Source organism: Pieris rapae, chromosome 13, assembly GCF_905147795.1.
Source record: "Pieris rapae chromosome 13, ilPieRapa1.1, whole genome shotgun sequence".
NCBI lineage: Eukaryota > Metazoa > Arthropoda > Insecta > Lepidoptera > Pieridae > Pieris > Pieris rapae.
This window is the reverse complement of record NC_059521.1, coordinates 9,867,885-9,892,845: the sequence shown is the minus strand read 5'-3', so window position 1 is coordinate 9,892,845 and position 24,961 is coordinate 9,867,885. Positions and strand designations below refer to the sequence as shown.

The 24,961-nt window shown below is 32.5% G+C and overlaps 1 protein-coding gene across 2 annotated transcripts in view; it reads left to right on the top strand.

Moving 5' to 3' along the window:
* The first annotated feature begins 1,684 nt into the window (after nucleotides 1-1,684).
* The window catches only part of LOC111004149, a 57,318-nt gene continuing 34,041 nt past the window's right edge, over nucleotides 1,685-24,961 (top strand). Inside the window, exons 1-5 of one of the 2 annotated variants that reach the window (XM_045630765.1) lie at nucleotides 1,685-2,997; nucleotides 6,077-6,165; nucleotides 7,916-8,102; nucleotides 15,768-15,914; nucleotides 23,056-23,317. In XM_045630765.1, coding sequence (XP_045486721.1) covers nucleotides 1,797-2,997; nucleotides 6,077-6,165; nucleotides 7,916-8,102; nucleotides 15,768-15,914; nucleotides 23,056-23,317 — 1,886 coding nt within the window. In that variant the 5' untranslated portion in view covers nucleotides 1,685-1,796. Of the gene's footprint in view, nucleotides 2,998-3,617; nucleotides 3,970-6,076; nucleotides 6,166-7,915; nucleotides 8,103-15,767; nucleotides 15,915-23,055; nucleotides 23,318-24,961 lie in introns of those variants that run through there. The other variant, XM_045630766.1, reaches the window with a different exon arrangement.

The following is a 24,961-nucleotide window of genomic DNA, read 5'->3' as shown; positions in this document are numbered from 1 at the left end:
TTGTGAAATCTGAATTTCTTAACTTATGCCCAAACCCAATAACCTATCTCAATCTATTTTTGACCATCTGAGGTAGACAACTTAATCCAAATATTGATAGTATTCCATTACACAATCCACGGATTGTAACAGCCATCCGTCGATCCATGATATGGTCTTTGCATTATTATCCGTCGCCAAAAATGGATTATCTTCGTAGGGTTCGGTTATTAGGATCCAGAAAGAAGTTCGATCGACTGTCACGGTCTGATCTCAAAATGTTTTCAATCTGAGATTGTGGATTAATTATTGGGCTCGGGCCTTAATCTATCAGTATCGTTATTACAAATATTGTCTAAATAAGTCTTTAAAGTGTATGATTTAAACTATGCCCAGTCATATTTGTAATGCAGTCTCGCACATCTATATTTAGTATTAAATAAAATTCTATAAGGTAATGATTACGTTAATTTTGACGTGACACCATGAATAGTTTATGGGTGTAATAGATATTGTCGACACGCATGGGAGCGGTTATTAGTTAATATCTCGTCGCTAGTTCACTTATCGGAGCGGTGATGTGAAAACAAGAGCCCGATATCTAAAGGTTTACTAGTACAGCAAACGAAACGACGACATGTACCCATATTCGCGTTTTAGGAACAAATCGTGAGTCAAATATCTGTGTGTCAAAGGAAGATACAGATTTAATTCGACATATGTCAAACAATCGCCGTGTTGTATGTGCATGTTTCGATAACTGTATAATTTCCAACTAAAGTTCTTTGTAGAATTATAATAAGTTGCGTTGAAAGTTTTAATTTTTTTTTACTGAGATGCTAATAACATAAATTTTCCAGGACTATGACAGCAATATGCTTCGTTTGCAATCTACCAATCCTTTCCCACCAAGTGGGGCTGGTTTGGGCTGGAGGCAACGGATGGGACGAGCTCACTCGCTCTACTCTAGAAGAAACTACACTGAGGCAGAGATTGGGCAATCGAAGAGACTCAGCAGCTCAAGTCTCATGCCTGTCTCCACCGGAACCAGACTCAGCGGATCAACCAAGAGGTACGTGAATAAATTTTATGTAAATATATGATATTTTAAATATAAAATGGTTCGTCATTGAATTTCTGAAGTGAAACTTCTTTAGGCGCATGAGGGTAAACGGATTTTTGTTTCGAGACGTCATGTGTGATTTTTTTATTAAATAGTAAAAATGAACAAAAAATCCGTAAAAATGTGTAGCGTTTTTGTCGAATTAAACGATAACGATTGTGACCAATTGAAAAAGGAAGAATGAGACAAATACACGCTGTTGGTTGATGTATTCGTTTAATAGTTACATATTAGAACTTTAGATGGAAATTCTGTCGCATAATGTCTCTTGAGCAGTAAACGCAGATTTCATATTTATTTACAGATATAAAATATATGGAGTGATCATATACTGGTACATGATCATCTATTGGGGCTTTTACCTTACTTTATTGATATACAAAGTAGTTTCACTTCTGACATGTGTATTTTTACCCACGCACTTAACCTATAACCCCTTTACAAGAACAATTACGGCAAAGTTTAAAAAATATTTCTTCTAGGTGGCCCTCGTCGCCGTCGTTCATCACTGGCACAACTGACCGACATTTTACGCGAATGGGGAGGAGGAGGAAGCAATGCCCCAAGGAGACAAAGGGCACCTTTATCACGACGGGAAACATTAGCAGACCTTGCTCGGTCACTACCCTGGGCCCGCCACGAGCCTCCAGTTCGCAGACGTCGAGATTCTTCAGCAGATTCAGGGATCAAGTCAATGGCATCCAAACGTCGCGACTCAAAAGTTGCTCACCAAGACTTCCGTTCAGACAATACCCCTTGTTTTGAAAGAAAAGATTCCACCACAATTATACCTTCGCGAGAGCGGCGAATCAGACGTCGCGGCTCTGGAGATGACAAAGAGCGTAGAGATTCAGTAGATGGACATAGACATAGAAGGGATTCTGTGATAGCTCCGCCGCCAAGAATTGTCGCCACACATAAAAAGAGAAGACCATCCCCACCAATGCAGGCACCACCCTCGTTTGTTGATGCTTCTTCAGATCCCGGGCCATCACACGTACCATCAGTAACCGTAGTAACAGTACATGAACCAAGTCGATCCGATGGTGAATGCCCACCGATAACAATGCCAACTATCATAACCTCCGCGGTAACGCCATCACCAACATCACCTACTGTCCCCAATGTCAACACAGTTACGACTCAAGCTTCTCCTACACCATCTGTCAACCAAGTCAGTCAAGGTACACAAGAATGCCAAACGATTCAAACTACACAGACAACTACAGGAGGAAAGAGTCCTCCTAATTTAGGAGGACGCCGAGACTCGACAACTCAATGCGGTCGGACAAGAAGAGACTCACGAGCCGCTGCTAGTCCAGAACGCCGGCTAGGTCGGTTACAAAGGCAAGCAACTGCATTTGATGATCCCATTGGCCCACCTGGAACAAGGCGTCCTTCTCTAGAGCCAGATGATGCTGGAAGAGCTCGCCGTGATTCTTTAAGTCCCGATTCCGCAGTTAGGTCAAGACGTGAAAGAAATCAGCTAAGTCCTGACCGGGCTGGTGGCGGTGAATTAAGCCCATCAGCAGCACGCCGACGAAGTCGATTGAGGAGACAAGCTTCTTGTGCTAGAATGGGACGAGCTAGAAGCCCAGAGTCTAGTTCTTGTTCTAGTCGTGATCCTAGCCCTTGTGCAAGGCCCCCTGAAAAAACGATTTTTAGAAGACAATCAACAACTGAAGAGATATTAATAGCTAGAGGCTTTCGTCGTCAGTCAACCACAGAGGAAATGATACGGTGTCGTAACTTTAGGCGGCAAAGCTCCCAAAGTGATGATGCCTGCATGCGCGCTAGAGGTCGCCGCGATTCCTCAACTCAAATTTTAGATGGCACAATCGGAACTATGACTGTTGAAACAACTAGCACTTTTTTCGATTCCAGCACACAAACTGGTAAGTCCTATCAATAACAGATTTATAATTTAAATTAGATTGTCATAAAAATTTCACACAACGTTTAAAATTAATCTATCCACACGACATCTATGGGACGCTATTACAAATACATGACGCAATTAATTATTCAGAAAAACAATTGCAAACAGTTCACAATATCTGTTTATTAATCACAAACTAATCAAAGATCTAATATTACGCAATCATTAAAAGAATAATAAGTTAAACGTGATTCGTTTTTCTGATTTATTAGTAATTTTTAACATATATTATCTGAGAAAATCGTACTATAACAAGTTAATTAAATCATCCATTCTTCTCAAAACAATTTATTTTAAAGACAAGCAATTAGTTGTACCTAAAGACAAAGCCCGTGCAAAATTTCCACCTGAACTTTGCGAGTACAAAGACACCACGTGTTAGCCCTCCGCCCCTTTCCGTCCACCAATCACGGGTCTATTATCTCTGTCGCACGCGTATCGACGAAAAACTTATAGAGGGCTTTTGAGGAGAGTGGCGCCATCCGCAAAAGCTCTGAATTCGTGAGTCATTTTGAATAGACAGCGCTTTCGCGCGGACCTCGGCCCCGCCATGAGATGAGTGAAGACTAGCGGCGCAGGCCCGTAGCCCGCGCCTCGTCATCTGTTGCCTTACGCTGCCATGTTTACTAAAATGAAAGTGACGTGCCGTACACAACGAATAACCTCTACGAGATTTTGACAAATTCGCGAAGCATTCCATTTCGATATTACAACGAAACAATACTTGTGAAGCTTTTTTATATTGAGACAAACGTTGGTGTGTTATCACTTAATAGTGAAGGTGTGGACATTAATATTTACGAGTGAATATAACCTATTTAACTGATATCAAACGAAACACCAATTTTTATATTTTTATGACGACAGAGTTGATATTTGGGAACATTTATATTGAGAAGTTTCAGTAAGAGTGAAAGTGAGCAGGATGGTAAGTACATTTGATAATGATAACATGTAAATAAAAACAAATATAATTATTTACGATAACTTACAATGGATACAAAATTATGTATTTTTCCAGTTCATTCTAACAGCTTGGTGCAAATATAATCTTTATAAAAAAATCTACTGTAATTTCTCGTGAATAAGAATTAACCAAATCATTTACAAAAAACCGCTCATTTTCTTTCGAACTAACAATCGACACTCTAGTGGAAAAAGACAATTAGAGTATATCTACCATAGTTTAATTTATAAAATAAATTTGTAAAGCCAAGAAAAGCAATAAATTGTTTACATTAATTTAAAGCATATTTACAAAATAGGATAATGAATAATGTTATGTTATGTACGAATGCTCTATACAATCAAATGATTTCTAAATAAACAATTACCTCCAAATAAAAAGATGATTGAAACAATATTTTCCAACATAATGGGCCGTTACATTTAAAATAACGAAATCATTTCTGGCTCACGCAATAAAAAAGAAATGAAAAATACCTATTTATTGCCCACTTTACTGCCTACGAGGCATTAATTACGATCTCCTGTAGCTCTTTTTTATACTTCAATAAAATACTCAGGTAGGTTTTATAGTATCATTTATTTTATCGATATATTAAACGTGTCATAAATTTAAAATTGCCAAGTACGGAAAACTTTTTTCCAAACCTGAGTATTGAGTTTGTTAGTAATCATTCACTACTACAGACTATTTTTAATAGTCTTTTTATGATGTCAACGATAATTAAATTCAATGAAACCATGTTAAATCTATTAATTTTATATTTGCTTTGTTGTCTAAAAAATCTGAATCGTACATCATATTTTATCAAATCTCGTATATTCCCAAAAAATCATAAACATGATATGTCCGGAATTAAATACAAATAATAACTACACATAAAGTAAATTTATATAAACGTTCATAAATCTTAAGATAAATATACGTTAATTTAATACGTTAAAAAGTCAGGGTATTGTAAACTTTGTACATGTATGCTTTGACAATAGTTTTATTTTTACAAATCAAATCAAAATTCGTTAATTCAGTTTAGATGCGTCTTAGGGCATTCGAATGTCAAAAACGCTTACAAAATTCGCGAAAGAGCAAAACTATGCCATCTGTTCGCAAAACTACCAGTTGGCAAGACCACCTGAGACCATTCTGAGAAGAACGGGCAAGAAACTCAGCAAGTTTTACCCTCCCTCTACATCACAATTATTCAAAGGAAAATGTCATAAAGCACAGCGTCATTAAAGTTACATAAGTAAAAAATTAAATTAAAATCTGTTCTGTGATTTACCACATTCACCATTACAAACATTTTCACAACACTGAAATTTATGTAGTTTATAATAAAAGTGTTATTAGTTTTTTTGTCTACCAGGACGTTGAACAAATTAACTTATTTACCAATGATAATATGTTGCACAATATAAGAAAACCATTGCCAAACAAAATAATTAACTCATAATTCACATTCTCATAAGTCGATCTTGAAGCAACGTAACGAAGTGAAACGTGAACGAACAACGCAAAAAAGTACCCAACATCGTTCAGGCTGCTTCAAGCATTTAAAAGAGCTTAAATATAAAAGAGGACACAGTTTTGCCTTTAAATTTCAAAGGTACACAGGCGTTGGCAGAGTTCCCATTGGATCCAATCCGCCCTTTGGCGTCGTTCCAAAACAAAAATCGCTTTCACTCTCCTAGTTGCGCGATTTGACACGCACAGCTCAAAATTAAACCTTCGTCTAAATATATACAAGGTATATAGGTATAGCTACGTTAATATTTAGAATGCTCTAGACACTAGCAAGAGGCTCATACTTATTTTCCAAAAGAAGCGACGTACTCAGCATATAATAATAATAATAAAAAGTCTTTATTCATTTTAAGTACATTTTCTGTTTATGATTCTATCTATAGTTTATCATATCATTTATGTTGTAATTGTATTACATGAACTACTTGTACCCTTTTTAAAACTAAGAATCGAACGTTATTCAGAGTAAAAGTCTTCATGTCTTCATCGTATGAATAACTTAATAAAATCAAATTTTATTTATGTTTTTAAATTTTATTTATAGAACCTTCCCCGCTGTATGACAACAACCATTACCACGAGGAATGTCTGCGTTGCAACTCCTGTGGATTGAACCTAACTGGACCCAATCAGGTAATAATTAAAAAAAACTGACTTGTTTTGTGTTGTTTACTGTATATTTTTCGTCAATTAAGTCAAATCAAAGATTTATATAGAGACAAAGTTGGGATCGAAAGTTGAGATCAAATTTTCGTTGTGATAAAAGTGGCAACAATTTATACTATCTCAAAAATCAAAATCATAATTCGTTTATTCAGTTTAGATGCGTCTTAGGGATGCTTATGAATGTCACCAAGCCGAATTGATGAAAATATATTTACCTAAATGTATTAATATCTTCATGAGAAAATTATAAAAAAGTAGTAATGAGTATTTTAGTAGTGTACTAACCGTAAGTCTCCATATGTAAGATTTTTCTTTGATTTGCAATTGTTTTAGTAAGATTGATTTCCTTTCTCGACCCCAATGGCCTCCCGTGGGCTTTGAGATTTCTTCGATTAATTTCGATCAAGGCTAGTTGGTTTTCTATTCATTGCTATTAATAAACAAAATATTTTATAAAATAAACTGTGCTTACTTTTGGAGTTCATCGCTAAAATACGTGAGAAGCATGTAAAGTAAAATTTTGTGTATTTTTTAACTATTTTGTTCCTAAAATTCGTCGTAATAGTTTGGTTAAAAGTCCTTTTTATTATTTCTTATATAAGATCGGAAATACTGCAAGTGTAAATCATGCATATGTACAAGCTTTTAATTAGGTATAAAATTGTAGCAGTTCAAAACCGAATCAAACTAAACTTACGTTATTTCCAATTATTATTGTATGATCCTACTTTCGTTTCAAATAAAAAATTAAATTTTCAATGAAATTATTTATTTAATTTAAAATTCTTATACTAAAAGGTAGCTCGGTAGCTATTACATACTCTCAGAGGAGTAGGTAAACCGAGAATATTATGTTTTTTTAGTTTGATTCTGATTAGCTAATACCATCTCTAATCAAATCACAAGAACATTAAAAAAAAAGATTTTTGTTTTATTTTGTCTGGGACAGTGAAAAGTTTTCTAATTAACGCATTTCTATTTAAAATTCTATTTACATTTGTTTACACGTAATGACTTAAGTGCTATTCGATCTCTCCTTTTAATTAAGTTTAAATTATATAACTTCTATGACCCAGCAAATATTATTTGAGGATCACAGTTTAGTCGAATAATTGAATATTACTATAAACGTTATATTACAAATGTTCCCTATTGACGGTATATTTACCAAAATAAAAGAATAAATCCAGCCATGTGAGCCGGGATAAGCTACTTTTATATATAACTTAACATTATATACAGGTTAATTGTTTAGTGAAAGAGTGTGCTTCTCCCTGAAAGACCGGCAATGCACCCACTAAAATGGGTGACCATGGGCTGCTCCTTTTTCGGCGCCCCAAAGGCCTATGCAATAAAAAAATTATAAGTGATAAATTATTACACATGACACGACATTCAGATAGTTCAAAGCTGCCCATTAAGTTAGCATTATGTATCTAAACAACGATGCAGGTCATTTACGAAACGTCATGCCCAATTAGCCACTGGTTTAAGGACGTACAGTTCCCACTGTACTGTGTCTTTTAGTTTTCTATCGAAATCTCGGTGAATTTGAAGATATTTATTAAATAAAGGATTTTTAGCTTTCAGTTCAGTTCTTAATTGCACTGGAGTTTTCCGAAGTCGATTTCTTAGCTCACGAATTTGTATTTGTTAATCTATAATCTGTAACCTATATTGTTTTTTTTGACAAACATTTCATTATCTTTTTTTGTAGAAACGAGCGAGGCGTTTCAAGAATCACATACTCTGCGATCTGCACTTCGCAGACGTAGCGCTGATGGAGTGTAGCGACTTTATGCAGCAGCTTCGCAGCTTCAAACCCCAGTCACTGGGCTGCGCAGTAGCCAGGCGGAAGTCTTCTACCACATTAATATTCCCGCTGCCACCACAGGCGTGCTCAGGTAATGTGAAGTACAACTATCATAAAAACCTGAATGTGCATGTGCAATGTGCAATGGGCGGATGTAGTTAAGGGATTTTTGGGCTGCAGCAAACAAATACCGGTATTTTGAATTAAAAAAAATCAGTATTTCCAAGCTGAGTATTCCTGAGATCAGTCAATGCATGTATTACGGAGGAGTTCCACGTCATAACCCAGCGCCCCATACATTTAAGATCCACCCATGCATAGGCATATGACAGTATACAAACTTTTCCTACCCACGATCTTAGAAATGACGTTAATAAGTGATTTCGCGTGTATTTTCAACATCTTTCTAGGGGCTTTAATAATGTCACAAATAACAAAAAAACTAATAGAAGTAACAAAGGTAAGGAATTAAAGGGAAAAATATGATTGGTTTTTCAATGTGCTTTCTGGTGTGGAAGATTTCTTTATTTAAGAGAAGAGTTTTTTTACGCCTTAATGTTGCGTACATCACCACTTGTAGATCTTCGATTCGACTCAGGGATCTTCAAGAAAAGAGCGTACCAATTCTTAAAAGGCTCACTTCACACTCGCGATCCATTTCGGATTATGAGTATCGTTTTGAATACTAAATTAATTAATTATATTATATCTATTGGAATGCAGTAGTTTTTGTATTAATGTTGAATAGACATACATACGTAGCGGACGTCTTTGCTTTGTTACAATAGTATTGGGATGGTTTCTATTTATAAAAAGCGATCTCCTAGTGAAAGCTAAGACGCAATATTAATTTCTCCTAATAAGATAAGAGGTTAGGAATATTATAAAATGCTTAGCAACCCAAAATCTAAGTTGAGTGAGATTGTCTCCAAATTCTCTGCTTAATTGACAAGATAAAACGCGTCGGCCATTTTGTCTTCACAAACTTACTAAGAATGCCAATTATGAATAAAATTTAATTAATATAATTTTGCTTGTGGTAGGTAATAGTTGCGCTATTATATTTGGCGTCAACGTCTCATATATCAACTTGGTAAGTCATGGAAGGTAAAAAATATGAAATGGCATATATAGTCCTTGCGATTTAATGGCGATTTAATAACACAGTATAAAATAGTTCCAGAAAGCTTAGGCCAACTTAAAAAAGGGTAGTTATTTCCTTTAAAAAAGCTATCAATACTAGTTACTGATCGTTAAAAATAGGCTTCATAGCTCCAGCTCTAAATATAAGTCCCATTATGCAGCGAGGCTGCACTGAGCTACCTGTCAGCTGTCACTTGATAAACAGTCAATAAACGTCAGACGAAAATGGAGGAAACGTGTTGGCGGCTACGGCTAACAGCTAATTATACCTGGAATAGGGAATAATCATTATTTTATTTTATTGAGTTTATTTAAGTTTCGAATTACTTAGTACCTTTTAACTATGTTTTTATTAATCAACATTGAAGCAAAAAAGGTTTTATTTTATTTATAACTTTATCTGTCTGATGAATGAAATGTAATCAATGTAGCTCTAAGTAAAGAAACGAATAATAACTAATGGAATTTCCATTGAAACATTCAAATGTAGAACGAAAATGTAATTTCCCGTATTTCCGGTGTGGAGCCACAGATTCACAAAAACTCCGTTCGCTCACCGGAAGGGCCCACATAAATGTGAAATACATAAGCTCTCGAAAAGGTCTGTCATTGTGAACATTTCGTGTATTGTGATGTGCTACATCCATTTATATAATATATTTAAGGAAAACTATTACGGTACAATTCAAAGAGAAAGCTTTAGGTATAATAAAAATACTTGAACGTCACAATTGTGTCCATATTACGGTGTTATATAATAAACAATATTAATCTGGTGGATCTGTATCTCTTTAATATAAAATATAATAATACCTGTGACATTTCAGTCACACTTTGAAGTCGACCTACAGCATTTTAATCCTGTAATTTTTTTTATATATAAACAGAAAATATGCCAGCTCTGTGGTTTTTGTTCTCAATTAAACCTTACCAATCGACTTTGTAATTTTTGTATAAGCATTAATAGACATTTATGATTGCTAAGTAGTAGTAAATAGAACTTAATGTAATATATAAATGTATATCTGCTTTTATAGAGACTAAAAGGAACACGTTTTAAGCATTTTTTTAATATATGTTGGAACAATCGTTCCAGTGCCATTGCTCCGACGTATATAATAATTAATATAACCTATACTTATATTAATAAATAATTAAACCATTTTTCCTACGAAAAATCTGCGTTATTTTAACAAAGCACAAATATAAAAAAAACAAGCTAATTATTGAGAACAACCTTAAATCGATTTCACAATCGAATAAGTCGACATACAACCTACATTAAAGGTAACTTGTTCGCTGTGAGAGCCCTAAATCTTGTTTGTGCCACCCCATTGCGTGGATAGTTAGCAATATATTCAATGTAAAACCGAAAAACTCGAACCGGTTCGTTATGAAAAATTTTCATATTACACTAAAATGTTTCATGAAAGCAATTGTAACCATGAAATAAAAAAAATATAATTATGAAAAATATTTATTTATTTAGGTATTATACCGGTTTAAAGAAATACTCACATATGAGTGATAATTACTAATGTATAATACTATAATGTATTAAGATTTTTGATTAATTTACAAAACTCATTGTACATATTAAGTATATTTGTAGATACTGCAACTTATTGCATTCGTTGCTTTGTTTTTATTTTGAAGTATTATGTAAAACCAATATATATAAGTAGTGCCTTTCTCGAAAAATATCCAATTTTATTTTTCAAATTAATCTCTGTGACTTTTACCGGAAGTAAAAAACCGGTATTGAGTAAACATGTCAGTGATAAACCTCAAAGGCCCGCGAATATGTTATCAACTTTCCACCCCAGCCAAAGTTCAACACTTTACAACCAACCCAATGTTCACAAACCTACATTCGGTATAAACCCTTTCAATAAAATTGCTACGTTTATTTGAGATGTAGTTACCTGAATTTTAAAATAAATTAGTTAGCATTAGTTACATACATACATTTTATATAAGTACAGTTTTTCATATCATTAAGTAAACATTCAATGTTAATAACGTGAAGAAAATTATTAAATAATGAAATAGTAACAAAACATTACAATACCGTTTTCGACCGCTTTTTGATCACCGCAGTATCAACTAAATAAAACTAATAAAAAAGGTTCACGTTATTCAAAGTGATCACATCAGGACGAAAACAAAGATCACTGATGTCAACCTTCTCCTTAAAGCTAATATAAAAAGGGGTAAGCAAGGTGAACAGAAAAAATAATGTCTGCTGAAGACACCACCCACTGAAAAGGTCCTCCGTGAAAATGTAACGGAAGACCACAAAAGCGGTGGGCTGACGACATCGTTAAGGTTTCTGGGGAGAAACCTTAACGATGGGGATGGAGCAGCTATGAACAGATCCCAATGGTTCAGAAGGAGGCCGTTACCCAAAAAGGGTCCATACTGCAGAACGGAACTGGAAATGACAATAACTAACGAAGACTAAGGGTATAATCACAAAACTAACACCCATTTGTTATTTAATTTTGTAGCAGTATGGAACTACTATTAAAGAGGTAATAAAAACAATCTTTATTGTCAATAAAATCTGGTCTTACAAACCAAATTTCCAGGATAATCATAACAGTGCTTTATAAACTCCAAAAATATCGATTTAGCTTTATTTATAATTAAAAAAGCCTGTACACGTCTTTAATAAAATACGATACTAGAAATATTTCGTTACATAATCCCTTTTCCACACTTCATACAAAAACAGAGCGTGACATGATATCAAATTAAAATCCAAAGCTAAGCGTTCGCCGAGAGCCAAAACACACATTGAAATATTAATTAAACCTTCACGTTGTGATAAAGCACGTAATTCATAAAAACTGTGTACTGTTCTTTAATTTAACTGCAGGTAACAATCGTTTTTTTAAACAATTCTTAAAAATAATTTCTTTTGTTTATAAATTTAAGAGTTGCTAGCTACTCTTTTGCATCTCCTTTTTTGTTCCATCTCGCAGGAACAGATACATTTCTTCTTTTTTTGTACGCATTCCTTCTTTCTTCTTTCGATTCTTGTTTTGTCGGATAACCAATCCACGCTTTGTGAAATTATTTTCAAAATAATACAATATTATACTTCAAATTCCTTTCATTGTGATTATAGAAATTTTTCTGTATAATTTTATTAATTACCTATCGTTAATATATTATTGCCGAGTATTGTAATTATGGCGTATAGTTATAATTAACATTTGTTGAGTTTATTTATTACAAAGTTTGTGAATATAATTACAATATTCATGTATATTTAACGATATATAAGGTACAAAACGATTTATAAAAAAAAATCAACAAAAATTAAAACATATAGCAATTGAGTATTTCTCACATAAAGCAGCACAACAGACGCACATAGAACATAATTTTTATATAAATAGTTTTCATTTCATTTCATTTCATTTAAGTTTTATACTTAAGAAATATAAACAGTAATACATGTATATACATATAAATTTATAACATAATGCTGTGCCCATTAAATGCACTTAATATTTTACAAATATTTTTCGCAATTGAAACTAGAATGTTGAAATAATGAATAAATTATCGTTTCGAGTCCCATTTAAATTTCAAACTAGATATTCAAAACAGATGAAACCGACAAATACACACGAAACGTCTTTCCCTATTCAACTAATTTATGTTCTTTGTGTGTCTGATTTGAATAATATCTTAATTATGACATGTTTCTATTCAATTTAAGCTTCATAGGAAATGTGCTAGTGACGTTTGAGTAACAGAATAGCAGAGTTTGTCTTGAACAGCTGTATGAAATGTCGACTTATGTATAATTTTTGCTCAATTCAATAATTTAATATTATTATTAATAAAGAGACTTTCATTTCCGATATTTTTGCACATTTATTTTCCTATCTCATTCTTTTTTGTCAAAGGCATCCTCCAAACCCCGCCATTCCAGTCAACACTGTTCTCTGCCATGGAACAACAGCTGTTACCTTAATTAAGTCAATCTACCTTCTAAATTGTCTTTCTCTTTTTCCTTTATTATACCTTGGGCACCAGTTTCGTTCATTCTTTCTTTTCCGTTCGTTTTGCCATGTCCTCCGACCTTAAGTTTATTTAATACTATTAATATTATAACTATATAAAAACAAATGCGTTTTTATTTGTGTCAATGTGCCAATGTTTATTTGTAAATCATGTTTCTACTCTTCATATCAAAAACCGTTAATTCAGAAGAAAGAAGATTTTGCCTCTCGATACACTCTAAGTATGAACGCCAAGCGTACTTTTTAGTTTGGTGTTCTACCTTACAGTGAATTGAGTGACAGAAGACATCAAGAGAAGAATACGAGAAGAGAGATAATAGTGTAGATTAAAAATACGATACGATACGATACAATATAAGTGTTATATATCGAAATTGCTTAAGGCCCGGCCCATACATACCAAATAGAATTTAAAGTTTTTACATAATTTGCAGTATATTTCCAACTGAATTGGTTTTATGTCAAAAAGAATGAAAATGATATTAGCTTTTTTGTATAGAACAGGAGGCAAACGGGCAGGAGGCTCACCTGATGTTAAGTGATACCGTTGCCCATGGACATTCAATGCCAGAGGGCTCGCGAGTGCGTTGCCGGCCTTTTAATAATTGGTAGGCTCTTTTCTTGAAGGACCCTAAGTCGAATTGGTTCGGAAATAATTCAGTGGGCAGCAGGTTCCACAAAGTGGTGGTGCGTGGCAAAAACTGCCTATATAATAGCTTTCAAGAAATTGTGCATGAAAATTTTGAAGGTTTGAAAATAGTTCAAATATGAATCGTAATGCGAATATTACTTAACAAATAACATTTAGTGTCTGTATATTCAGATGCGAGCATGAAAATAGCATTGCATTCGGAGATGATGCTGCAATGTTGCGGGTTGTATAATTTTCCGAACATTTTCCACGAAAACAAGCGCAACTCTCTCCTGAAATAACTTATTTTATTGAAATATACTTTGTATTCAGACCAGATATTTAATTTTTATTTAATATTACTTTTTTAACTTGCATTCGTTCCAGGGTTTTAGTGTTATAGTTCATTTAAATCGTTGTAAGTTCAGGTTCAATAATAATTGAATCGCGTTCCTACAGCAACGTTTGTTTATTGTGTTACTGGTGCAGTAGATTTACTCCATTCACTGCTATCTTCGGCAAGGCAAATAATTTAATAAATCAACATAAGATATAGTTGACGACATGACATGTTTCTTATTCGTAGAACAATGTCAATGCTACGGCGTAGCACATGTACTAATTCAAATATTTCCTGCATACTTCATACTTATAAAGATTATAAATTGGTTTTGACGTCCGTGAGGAGTATTTGTTTGAAACATAACCATGGTTTGGTTAAATGAACATATATAAATAAAATTTGTTATAAACTTCAAAAAACAAATTTCCAGCCCAGTCGTCTTCACGATACTCGGTAATTTGTAGTAAAACAAAAGGGATTTCGGTGAATCGGGTACCCGTAGCACTTAAACCGTGCGACACTCACGTTAATATTTTTGGAGCTTAAGGCCGAATGTAAATACTTTATGTAGGCTTCGCAGACCACGTGGTTAATGGCAGGGGCATCAGATTTCCGTACCTCATTATATAGGTATGCTGAAAGTAGGTAAATGATTTGGTATTTTCAACTCATTTTATATTGTTTTATATGTCTACATATATCATAGATAGATGTAGATACATATCTAGTCTAATCGTACAATTTGAATTACGATCTTCAAAATCTTTCACTGACTTATTATAATGGTGCGTATTGAGATAAATAAAATAAATTTTAACATCAACATATTGGTTATAATATACGTTACACTTTAAACAAATATACCATGATGTTTTTATGAGCAAACAGTTTTGTTATTATTTGTTGGTATATGCGCAATTTCGATACAGTATCAAGTCATAATTTTACTAATCTGTGTAAGCGGCATCCATACAAAATATTTAAAATGAGTTAAGGTAAATTAATTTAAAAAAACGCATCTTGCTTGCAAGGTGCTTTGATTTTGCATCCGAAATTAAATCAGAAGTCATTTATCCATATTTACAATATACATTATAGTCTTTATTTACATTGCGTCCCAGTTTCAAAATCAAGGGCTTAGAGCGGATGAGATTAACTTCTTATCTTTTTATAAAAATCCAATAATAAATATTGGATTACCTAAACAAGCAATGTTATTTTATGTAAATACTGAAGAGTATCGGTTTTCCATAATATCAGTTTCAGTAAGGCTTTAAAATTAATTTCGATTGAAGTGGATTAATTAGTAGGCTTTGAATTGACTCCGCGAGGTTTTCACTAGCTGATACATGTAATTTCAATGATTAATTATGGGTGAGGCTACTTTAATAGTTCTACTGGATCAATTATATAACTCATCACTACCTGTTATTAGAACTTTTGTATTGCTGCGTATTAAACCGGAGTGATGCCGAAAATTTAATTGTTAATAATTGAAATATAATTTATCAGTTTGTTTTATATTTACGAATTTAGACTTAAAATATATATTGTATTGTACGATAAATGTATATTTATTAACTTGATCAATATTTTTAGATGAATTCTGTGAAGAATATCCACATAACTTGATACCAACGCCTGGCTACTGGATCGAGTGCTCAAGACAGAAGATTGCTACAGACACGATATGGGATGAATCCGAATCTGAACATGATAGCGGACCAGATAGAGAGAATGAAAATGGTAAGTTACATGCATGTATATACAGGTAGGCAGACTTGATTATAAAAATAATTTAGTATGTTTTTAAGTATTAATAATTTTTAAATTTTAAATAAATTTTGTCACAAAGAGACGAAAGAGTATTTTAGTTTATGCAATTACACTGATTTAGTATGTTTATATGAAAAAAGAAAGGCAATTGACTTAACACAACTTACCAGAAGTGTTTAATAAAATATTTTTATTCCTTTCCTTACAATTTAACGCGGAAAATATTAAAAAACTAATATCTCTTCAGTTTTTTCGAAATCATCTGTATTCAACAGTAAGAAAACATAACGCAGAAGACGCATTTTTGTGAATAATGCTCTAATGTAATTTAAATATAATTAAGATAGCGAAATACTTCGACAGAGTTATAAGTTTGATGAGAGAATTTCCATAAACTCGATCAATTTCTCGGGTGATTGATGGAAACCCCACGCGCCAATCCGTCAAGACAATGATAGGAAGGCGTATATGTGATTTGTCTGTGAATTTCTACTTGAAATAAATAATTTTGTAGATCTAACATAAAAACCTATATACTATAAGGCCTGAAAGTTTCGAAGAGTTCTATCATTAAGTAATGTAATTGATTAATTTATTATTATTAATGTAATTTCATTAAATACTTTTCAAAATTAAAAAAATATATGTTGTATGAATATCTCGGAATCTCGGATTTCAAATAATTCTAAAACAAATGTGTATATATAAATAAATACAAAGCCTTCACTATTAAACGGAACAGAGGGAACATTATAAGATTACACACACATCATCATCAGACTCACCTCATTAATTAGATTGAAGGTTTTCCTCTTTGAAGTTGAATTTTATTTATTTATGTGTGTCATGTGTCTTTTGTTTCCAGCAACAAGAAATCTACAAGTTTTTTGTTTTTAATATTTTTAATAATCTATTGTGATTAATAAAAACTTCACACAAAACGTTTCGGCACTTGTATTTATTCTAAATGCATCTGAAATGTAATCTTTCTTTGGCTATGAATGTTACTTTCTGTTCAGAGTAAGCCAGGAATATTCAAATTAAAGGGCTGTGTTTGCCTCTAACGAGGGGTGCCACGCGGAACTTTTTCAATTTCGATTTTCATTGCATGACTTTTCCAATAACTCTCCTTTAACAGCAACCTTTAAACTTTCAGGCACCCTGTAAAATACGGACATACCAATTAGATAGTGATTCGAGTAGATTTTGCATAAACGTCTCGCCTTTGTCGCATTTTGATAATGCGGTTGCATTATCCGGCGCAAGATAAGTAATATTAAACCAGTAAGGTCTACTAGTCTTTTAAAATAATTATTCACTAAGACGACAATCCTAATTTAGATGAAATACTAAATAATGGATTATATAAACAATTCTAGACGCACGAAATTCACGAAACCGGCATTTATGAATTCTGAAGATGTGCAAAGAAGACAGGATGTCACGGCAAATTATTAAAAATGACACCTCGCTTTTACAAAATTATAAAGACGCGTCTCAGTTTCCGAGTTCCCTTTGTTACCCGAGATATGGAGAAACATTTGTTATCATAATAATTTACGCGTAAGGAGAACCAACAGAATGTTTGTCTAATGGTTTAATATAACCTAACCTACGTAGAGTAGCGGTCGCTAATCGAACCGTGTGTTTGAATTCTGACTGTACACTAATAATAATTATAAAGGGCAAATTACAAAAAATTCAAAATTAATTAATAAAAGAACTATTTAGATTCAATTTTTTAATATAAAATAGACTAATAAAATGTACCAGGAAACCATAATTATGACGATTAAATGTTTATAGTACCTGCCTCTTTATTTTTTTTTTAAATTACTCTCTCCATAGTAGCTTATCATTTAAACAAAATCATATACACAACAAACACGCAATACTCTAGCGAGTTTGTTTATCTTGCAGAAGCCGATTACAAATTATTTGAAGAACGTATTAGGTGTGCAATTATTTAATCAAATTACCGCCTAAAAATCGCAATATTGGTGCGTTTCACAAATTCAAAAAGGCAAAGATACCTGTCAGAGCGAAAATAATAGACTAAAATGGGAATGGCTAATGGCGACGTGTATCTCTTTCGTATAAACATATTAAGTTTCTCATGTAAGTAAAATACATTTTTGAAATGAGAAATAAAGTTTTTTAAACAATATAAACTGTTTCTTCCATCCAATTTGTTTCACGGTGCAAAACATCGTAAACTTATTGATATGATATAAAAATAATGATTTAAACAGATGCAGGAGGCTCACGTGTCGTTTAGTGATACCACCTACCATGGATACTTTCAATGCCGCACGCCACTCGCAAGTGCGTCACATACCTTTTAAAGTTATAGAACAAACCTTTTACATGAGAACGAACATTTTTGCCGCCTTAGATCTCATCGAAGAAGTTGTAATAGAAGGGCCAAGTATTGTATGATTCAAGCTAATAAAATCAATCGTTTCTTTGTAAAATATCTCGCTTTTATATATGTTAATCTTAAAATGATTCATAAACAATTTGACGATTAAAGATATTTTAAGAGCTGAATAAAATCTACTCTGACGTTTACCTCAATATATTTCTTTTCTGGGAAAACAATTGAAAACTCTTCATGAGTGTGAATAAAATATAGTACTTCTTTAGACCTTGTTGTGAAGTACAATACTAAGAAATAAAACGACTTTTCCGTGACTTAAGACGCGAGAAAGGTGTACAAACTTGGCTTTTGCATCAATAATGCGCGAGAATGTCACAGGGAAAATTTCTTTCTTCCCGTCACACGATTACCCTCTTTGCTATACTTATACGTGGGTAGAAGAAACATTTACGATTGAAATAATTACGAAAATATTTATACATTTTTCTTTTCGGTTCTTCAAGTCAGTATGACTTTGATTTGAGTTTCAACGTAGGCTTTTGATTATAATTTAATTATTTCTCTGTTTCCAAACAGTTATTTTTGTTTACTGGTGTACCTAAATTAATCACACTCAAAACTAATCAATAGTTATAAACGCAAAGTATATTGTTCCTTCCAATATGGGTATGAGTTTAATGAATTTGTATTAAGATTTTATAATTAGAAAAAGTACAGGACATCGAAGCACATCTCGTTTCGCCATTTCTTGTTCTTGAAACAGTGAAGTTTCTCATAAAGTTATTACTATTTTAACATGAACCGTTAAATGTTCAAAAATCAACACTATCTACTGTTGCCTGTTTATTCGGTTATAATTTTTGACAATACTCAATATGGCGTTTATATTGTAATATGACATAATATGATTCATTGTATTCCATTCCAATACATCAATAAAATACAATACAAGAAGAATTGTAATGACCGTGCCATGATGTCGGGCGCCGAGCATCTTAGCTGTGATAATGGGAGCGCTCGATAAATTGAAAACGTGTGCCGAATGAGACTTGACCCATACTTTCAATAATTTATATATCACTCGCCTTGAAAAGGCGGTCAAGGGAAGGTTTGGCACATTGCATTCTTGTACAGGACGTGAGACAAATAGGGAGTAGGATGACTTTTGATAAACAGATCTTTCCTATAATTCCTATTTAAAATAATCATTCATTACTTCAAATTTGTAGTCTCTGCTATAATCTTTGACTCAAAGGATATTGTAATTAAGATAAGATATTCATAATTGCAGGATAAATCTAACAGTCTTAGGGCCTGTTTCACAATGTCCGGATAGGTTCCAAATAAGCAATTTATTACTTATTGGTAGGATAAATACTATTGTTTCACGATTGTCAGATAGCGCTATTCGTCACGAATGACAGTCGTGAATCGCGAAGATTCATTTTCGGAACTTTTATCTTCCGAAAGATTTATGTGTTGCATAGCTAATGGTATGTACTATATCCATACATTGTGAAACAGACCCTTAATGTTTTTATCATGCTTGCTTTTACGAGAATTAAACTCAGTAGAATTAAACATGACTAAACTAACATTATTATATAACAGTAATTTTTTTACAAACTTAACAATCTATTTAAAAAAACAGTTACCTTTTTCTGTCACCAGTTGGAGTTATTTTATTTTGTCATAACTAAAATAAAATAACCCTCAACTTTCAATAAAGTAATCTAATTATCAGACTCATAATTTAATCTCCAGGCCCTGGTTTTTCGTTTACTATTTCTGTATTCAGCTGAATAGCAGTGCCGAGTTACATAAAGTTGCTATGCAAATGCAAACTTCATACGTTTTGGACGTATTCAGAAATTAACTAACTAATATGGTTTTAGTATTTATTTTTACTTATACGATTCAATATCGTCATAGAAAAAAAAACATTTGGTGTTTGTACGATACCACTATACTGAGTATGATAATTCTTACCCGAGTAGAAAGGTGTAAAGAAAGTGTGATATTTAATTATCCCATTAACCGGAAAACAGTTGAAAAATAAATTGTAAAAGGAAATTTCTGAGTTCTCTATGCTTTATTCCTATTACCACATAAGCAACTATAAGACCGACGATATTAATTATATAATCTGTTTAACATTGTGGAAGGGAGTTTCTTGTTGGCATTAAATTCCTTTGGAACGTCAACTCTTCTAAATACCTTAATTGAATTTATCAACATTTTGTCTTTCATAATATTTTGATCCACGAGTCGAATATAATTACTGTTTAAGATACTTGCTTTTAGTTTTATATTCTAAAATCTTTCAACTATACTTTATAAATAAAAATTTTTGTGGGTCTAAAGCAAGCCAGTCTCCTCGCGATGTTTTCTTTCGATGTTGGAGTGAATGTTTAATGAATGCATTTCCATTGGTGCACAACCGGGGATTGATATTTAAATCATTTATATTTTGGTGATTTGCATTGTGATTTATAGTATTTCAATGCCAAAGGTCGGGAATATAAATAAAATCATTGCGATTGTGCAAAGCAAAATCTTTCTTCTTTCTTCTTCTTTCTAGATCTTTTCAAGATCTGCCTTTGGCACAAACATGTCACCAAGTCATTATTCTGACGGATCACCCCATAGCAGCTGCGCGAATAAAGTGGAGACATATCACTATCAGGGCAACAGACTCCTTGGTGGCGCGCACAGAAGACTGAGAAGATATTCGTTAAATTTGTATTAAAATCTTTTTTATACACGTATAAAGTTTACCTAACTTAATGAAGTTTAACGTCCCACAATCGCTTGTGATAGAACAACGAACGAAATACAATAGAGACAAAAGCTCGCTCAAGTAACTCCATCCGATAATAAAGCCACAAAATAGCCTCAGAATGCATTTTTACAAACGAGTTTCCCGAAAATTACACTACGTTTTCCAGCTTTTGTGGTAACAAAGTGCTTATCTTGACAAAATCATATTTTAAGACTAGGAGATTTAAAGTGCATTTTCACACTATTTATTTATTTTAAATGGGCTCACTAACGACACATACAAACACACAAAACATGCATGTGCAATAATAAGTGTGCACAAGATTTAAAGAAATATTACAATTTTAACGTGATACGAGATTATACAATAAAAATAATAGACAACAAACTCAATTTAGGAATACAAATATGAAAGTTAAAAATTAATAATAATTTAACTATTTCTACTTTGCAATTCTGACGTATTAAGGGAACCACTTCACACCGGTAAATTATTTGAAATTGGAATAATACTTTTATACCATAATTACTTTATCCGTATTTACTATAATATCGTAAACCGGTTTTAAAGTTGGTGAAATTGTAACGTCAGAATACTCCAATATGTTGTAAACCAAAAAAGGTGTGCGACAGGGTTGAATTCTGTCACCTGCTCTATTTAACATATATGGAGAATATGTTATTCGGAAAGAGGATAGCAAACTTACGGTATGCCAAGGACACAGTTCTTCTGTGTCACCACATGGTATTTGCATTGTGACGAAAACAGTGAAAGACTCATAAACGTATTTAAATTAAAACTGTTGTAAGTCCATATTAATTGGATAGTTTCTAATATAAAGCTAGTGGCGTATGAACGTCGTAGTTCAGTCTGTTATTCTCAACTCTGATCTACTGAGTTCTCCAGTTTTTCAACGACCAAATTTGTTACTAATCTATATTAAATGCTTAAGTGACTTCATAAGAAAAGGCTTTAAAAGGAAATTGAAATTAATGAAAGGCATTAAATGAATGAGCACGAATTTATACGTTGTATGTACACATGGAAAGGAAATGAACCTTATTTTCAATTTTATCTTAATCCCGAGACAATCGTGGTAAGTGTGTACTTAACTCATTTATTCCCTGACACTGGTTTAAATTATTTCATTCCCTTTCTAATTAAATATTGTGCTATTCTGAAAATTCCCTTGATAATATCAGAGGTAGGTACTTCGTTTACTTTAGAATAATTCTTTTGTATTAAATTTAATGTATTTAAAATAAATAAGCCTACTTCAAATATGCTTTATCGTAATTTATTTCGGAGAAAATTCTACAGTTTCTGAATTAGGAATTTAAATCAATATCTAAGAGTATCTTAATATCGCTTTTAGTTTCCGAGAAATGTCTAAAGATTATATATTTATTGGAAGCCTTAATAGTCCCTTATACAAAGGAAAAACTACTAGACAATAACGATAATTTTGATGTCGTTATAAGAATTAAAGAAGATTCTTGCAATTTTACCAGCATTATGAATAAAACAAATTAACATAGAATTTATGAGTTTTACTATGTATGGTCAATATTAGTATTAATAGTATTTTTACGTAAATACTGATTTTAACCTGGAATACTTAGCTAAAGAGGTGACTCTTTCTTGACACTTTACTTGTATTTTAATGAATGTTCAAATTAATCGTTGACTACATTTTGTATTTTTGTTAACTTTTCTTTACATTTTCAAAAGTCAAGCTTTTATATATTCATCAACTATCAAGTTTCAAAATTAAATTCATTAAAAACATTATATTGTGCCTTAGAACCGGCTCAATGCATTAGAACCGGCATCTACCCGTTCTCCTGAATATTTTAAAGTAAAACAACAATAATTATGAGTTACTAAAAAAGTAAAATATCAGTTTAATATTAAAAAAGTCCAAATAATAACCAGAAATATATTTCCAGACCGTTACCAAAGATCCGGTTCCCTTGACGAAGCGGCGGAAGATAGCAGTGACAATGGCGGAAGTACGCCCAAAAAGAAAACCGCGATTGAGGAACAATGGGAGAGGTCGGGAGGCTTCGAACTGACCTCCGTGGAACAGGAGACATATGAAAAGTACTTTTATGGAACTGAACATTGGAACTACTTCACAAATGATGAAGATCTTGGACCTGTGATATTGTCTATTAAGCAAGAAACTCTGAACAACAGGGATCAGTTTAGGTAAGTTTTTCATGAAGTATTCCGTAATTTTAACTCATCTCATAAAATCTACAATTAAAAATTAAATAAAAACTATTCAAAATAGTCTAAACAAATATAGATTAAAAACGTTTTTGATAAACCTAGCGCCTGCATATTTAGTATATAAAACAGAGTATTTATGATTTATGTATTTCCTTAAAGTGTTGGCCTAGTGGATTTAGCATGCAAGTCTCATCCCTGAGGTCATAGGTTCAATAACCGGCACCAATTAACATTTTTTTTTTATGTGCGCATCTAACATTCGCTTTAACGGTAAAGACATCGTGAGGAAACCGACTTTCCTTAGACCCAAGAGGTCGACGGAGTTTGTCAGCCACAGAAGGGTGATCACCTACTTGTTTATTACATTTACAAATGATGAAACAGATACATAAATTTAAGACCAGACCTAACAAGGTTGTAGCACTAATTACTTATTTATTATTTCTCTATCTAAAAACAATTTATTTCGCAATTCTAATAGTGTATTGCTATCAATCACTCACATAATTATGCAACATCGTACTAATCAGTACACGTTGCAACATACACGTGATTAACAAATTAATTACGAACCAAGCATACATATAATATAAGTAAAAGAATATAAAAACTTTGTAAAACAGTTTGTACATACATTAACGTTTCCTTAAAGTAACTGATAAGTCTAATAATAATTAATTTTGATCTGCATTAACTAAAACTCATAAATTTTCTAAATATAAATATATAAAATTTTGATGGCTATATTCCAACCCTATCTCTTAATAATAAATATAACTTTATTCATGACAAATACACAAAACTCCTTTGTTGTGTCCCTGTGTTGTGTCTAGATGACAATTAGTCAGTGATGTATGTTTAAACCAGTTGTTTAAGAAAAAGTATGTTTAGTGTTACAACTAATCAAACACAAGCTTTATACATTAAGTGTGTGTGAATACATATGTGCGTTTGTAATCTGGAGTACGTTGCGTTAGTTTTTCCACATCTATATCAACTAATATTTATAAAACTAGACATCTATTCTTAAATGAATCGTAATAACAATGTCGACTTTGGAACTGTGGGGAATGTTATGAATCTACCAGCTGAGCTAAAAGGCGAGAACGGAATTTAATCAAGTATATTTTAATTAAACAGATATGAGAATTGCTGGAAAATTAGATATTCAATAGTTTTGCTACTTATTTACTTTTATTTTATATCGTGTAGTGCCATTCTATCAATGTGTTAACGATGGATACTTTAAAAGACCTGATCCTGGACCTGCTGTCCATATATAGGCTTTCATAAACTTCTTGACTTGATAGAAGATTAAAAAGGCCTATCACATTGTCATAAATCAGAAGTAAATATGATAATTTATAAAAATCTAATAGATAGGTTTACATTCCTTGTATGAAACATTTGTATAAATAAAAAACGATGATTATTTATATCTTTTAGACTCACTACTTAGTGTTGAATGAAAATCTTCTAATGATTTCAATATAACTAAATATATGTATTTCGAGAGGTTTTCGTAATCAACGAGTTGTAATGTAATGTATTTAAAATAAGTACGGATTTTTTAAATAATTTCATGTATGTGTATACCAAAAATAATTTCGTAATATCTAT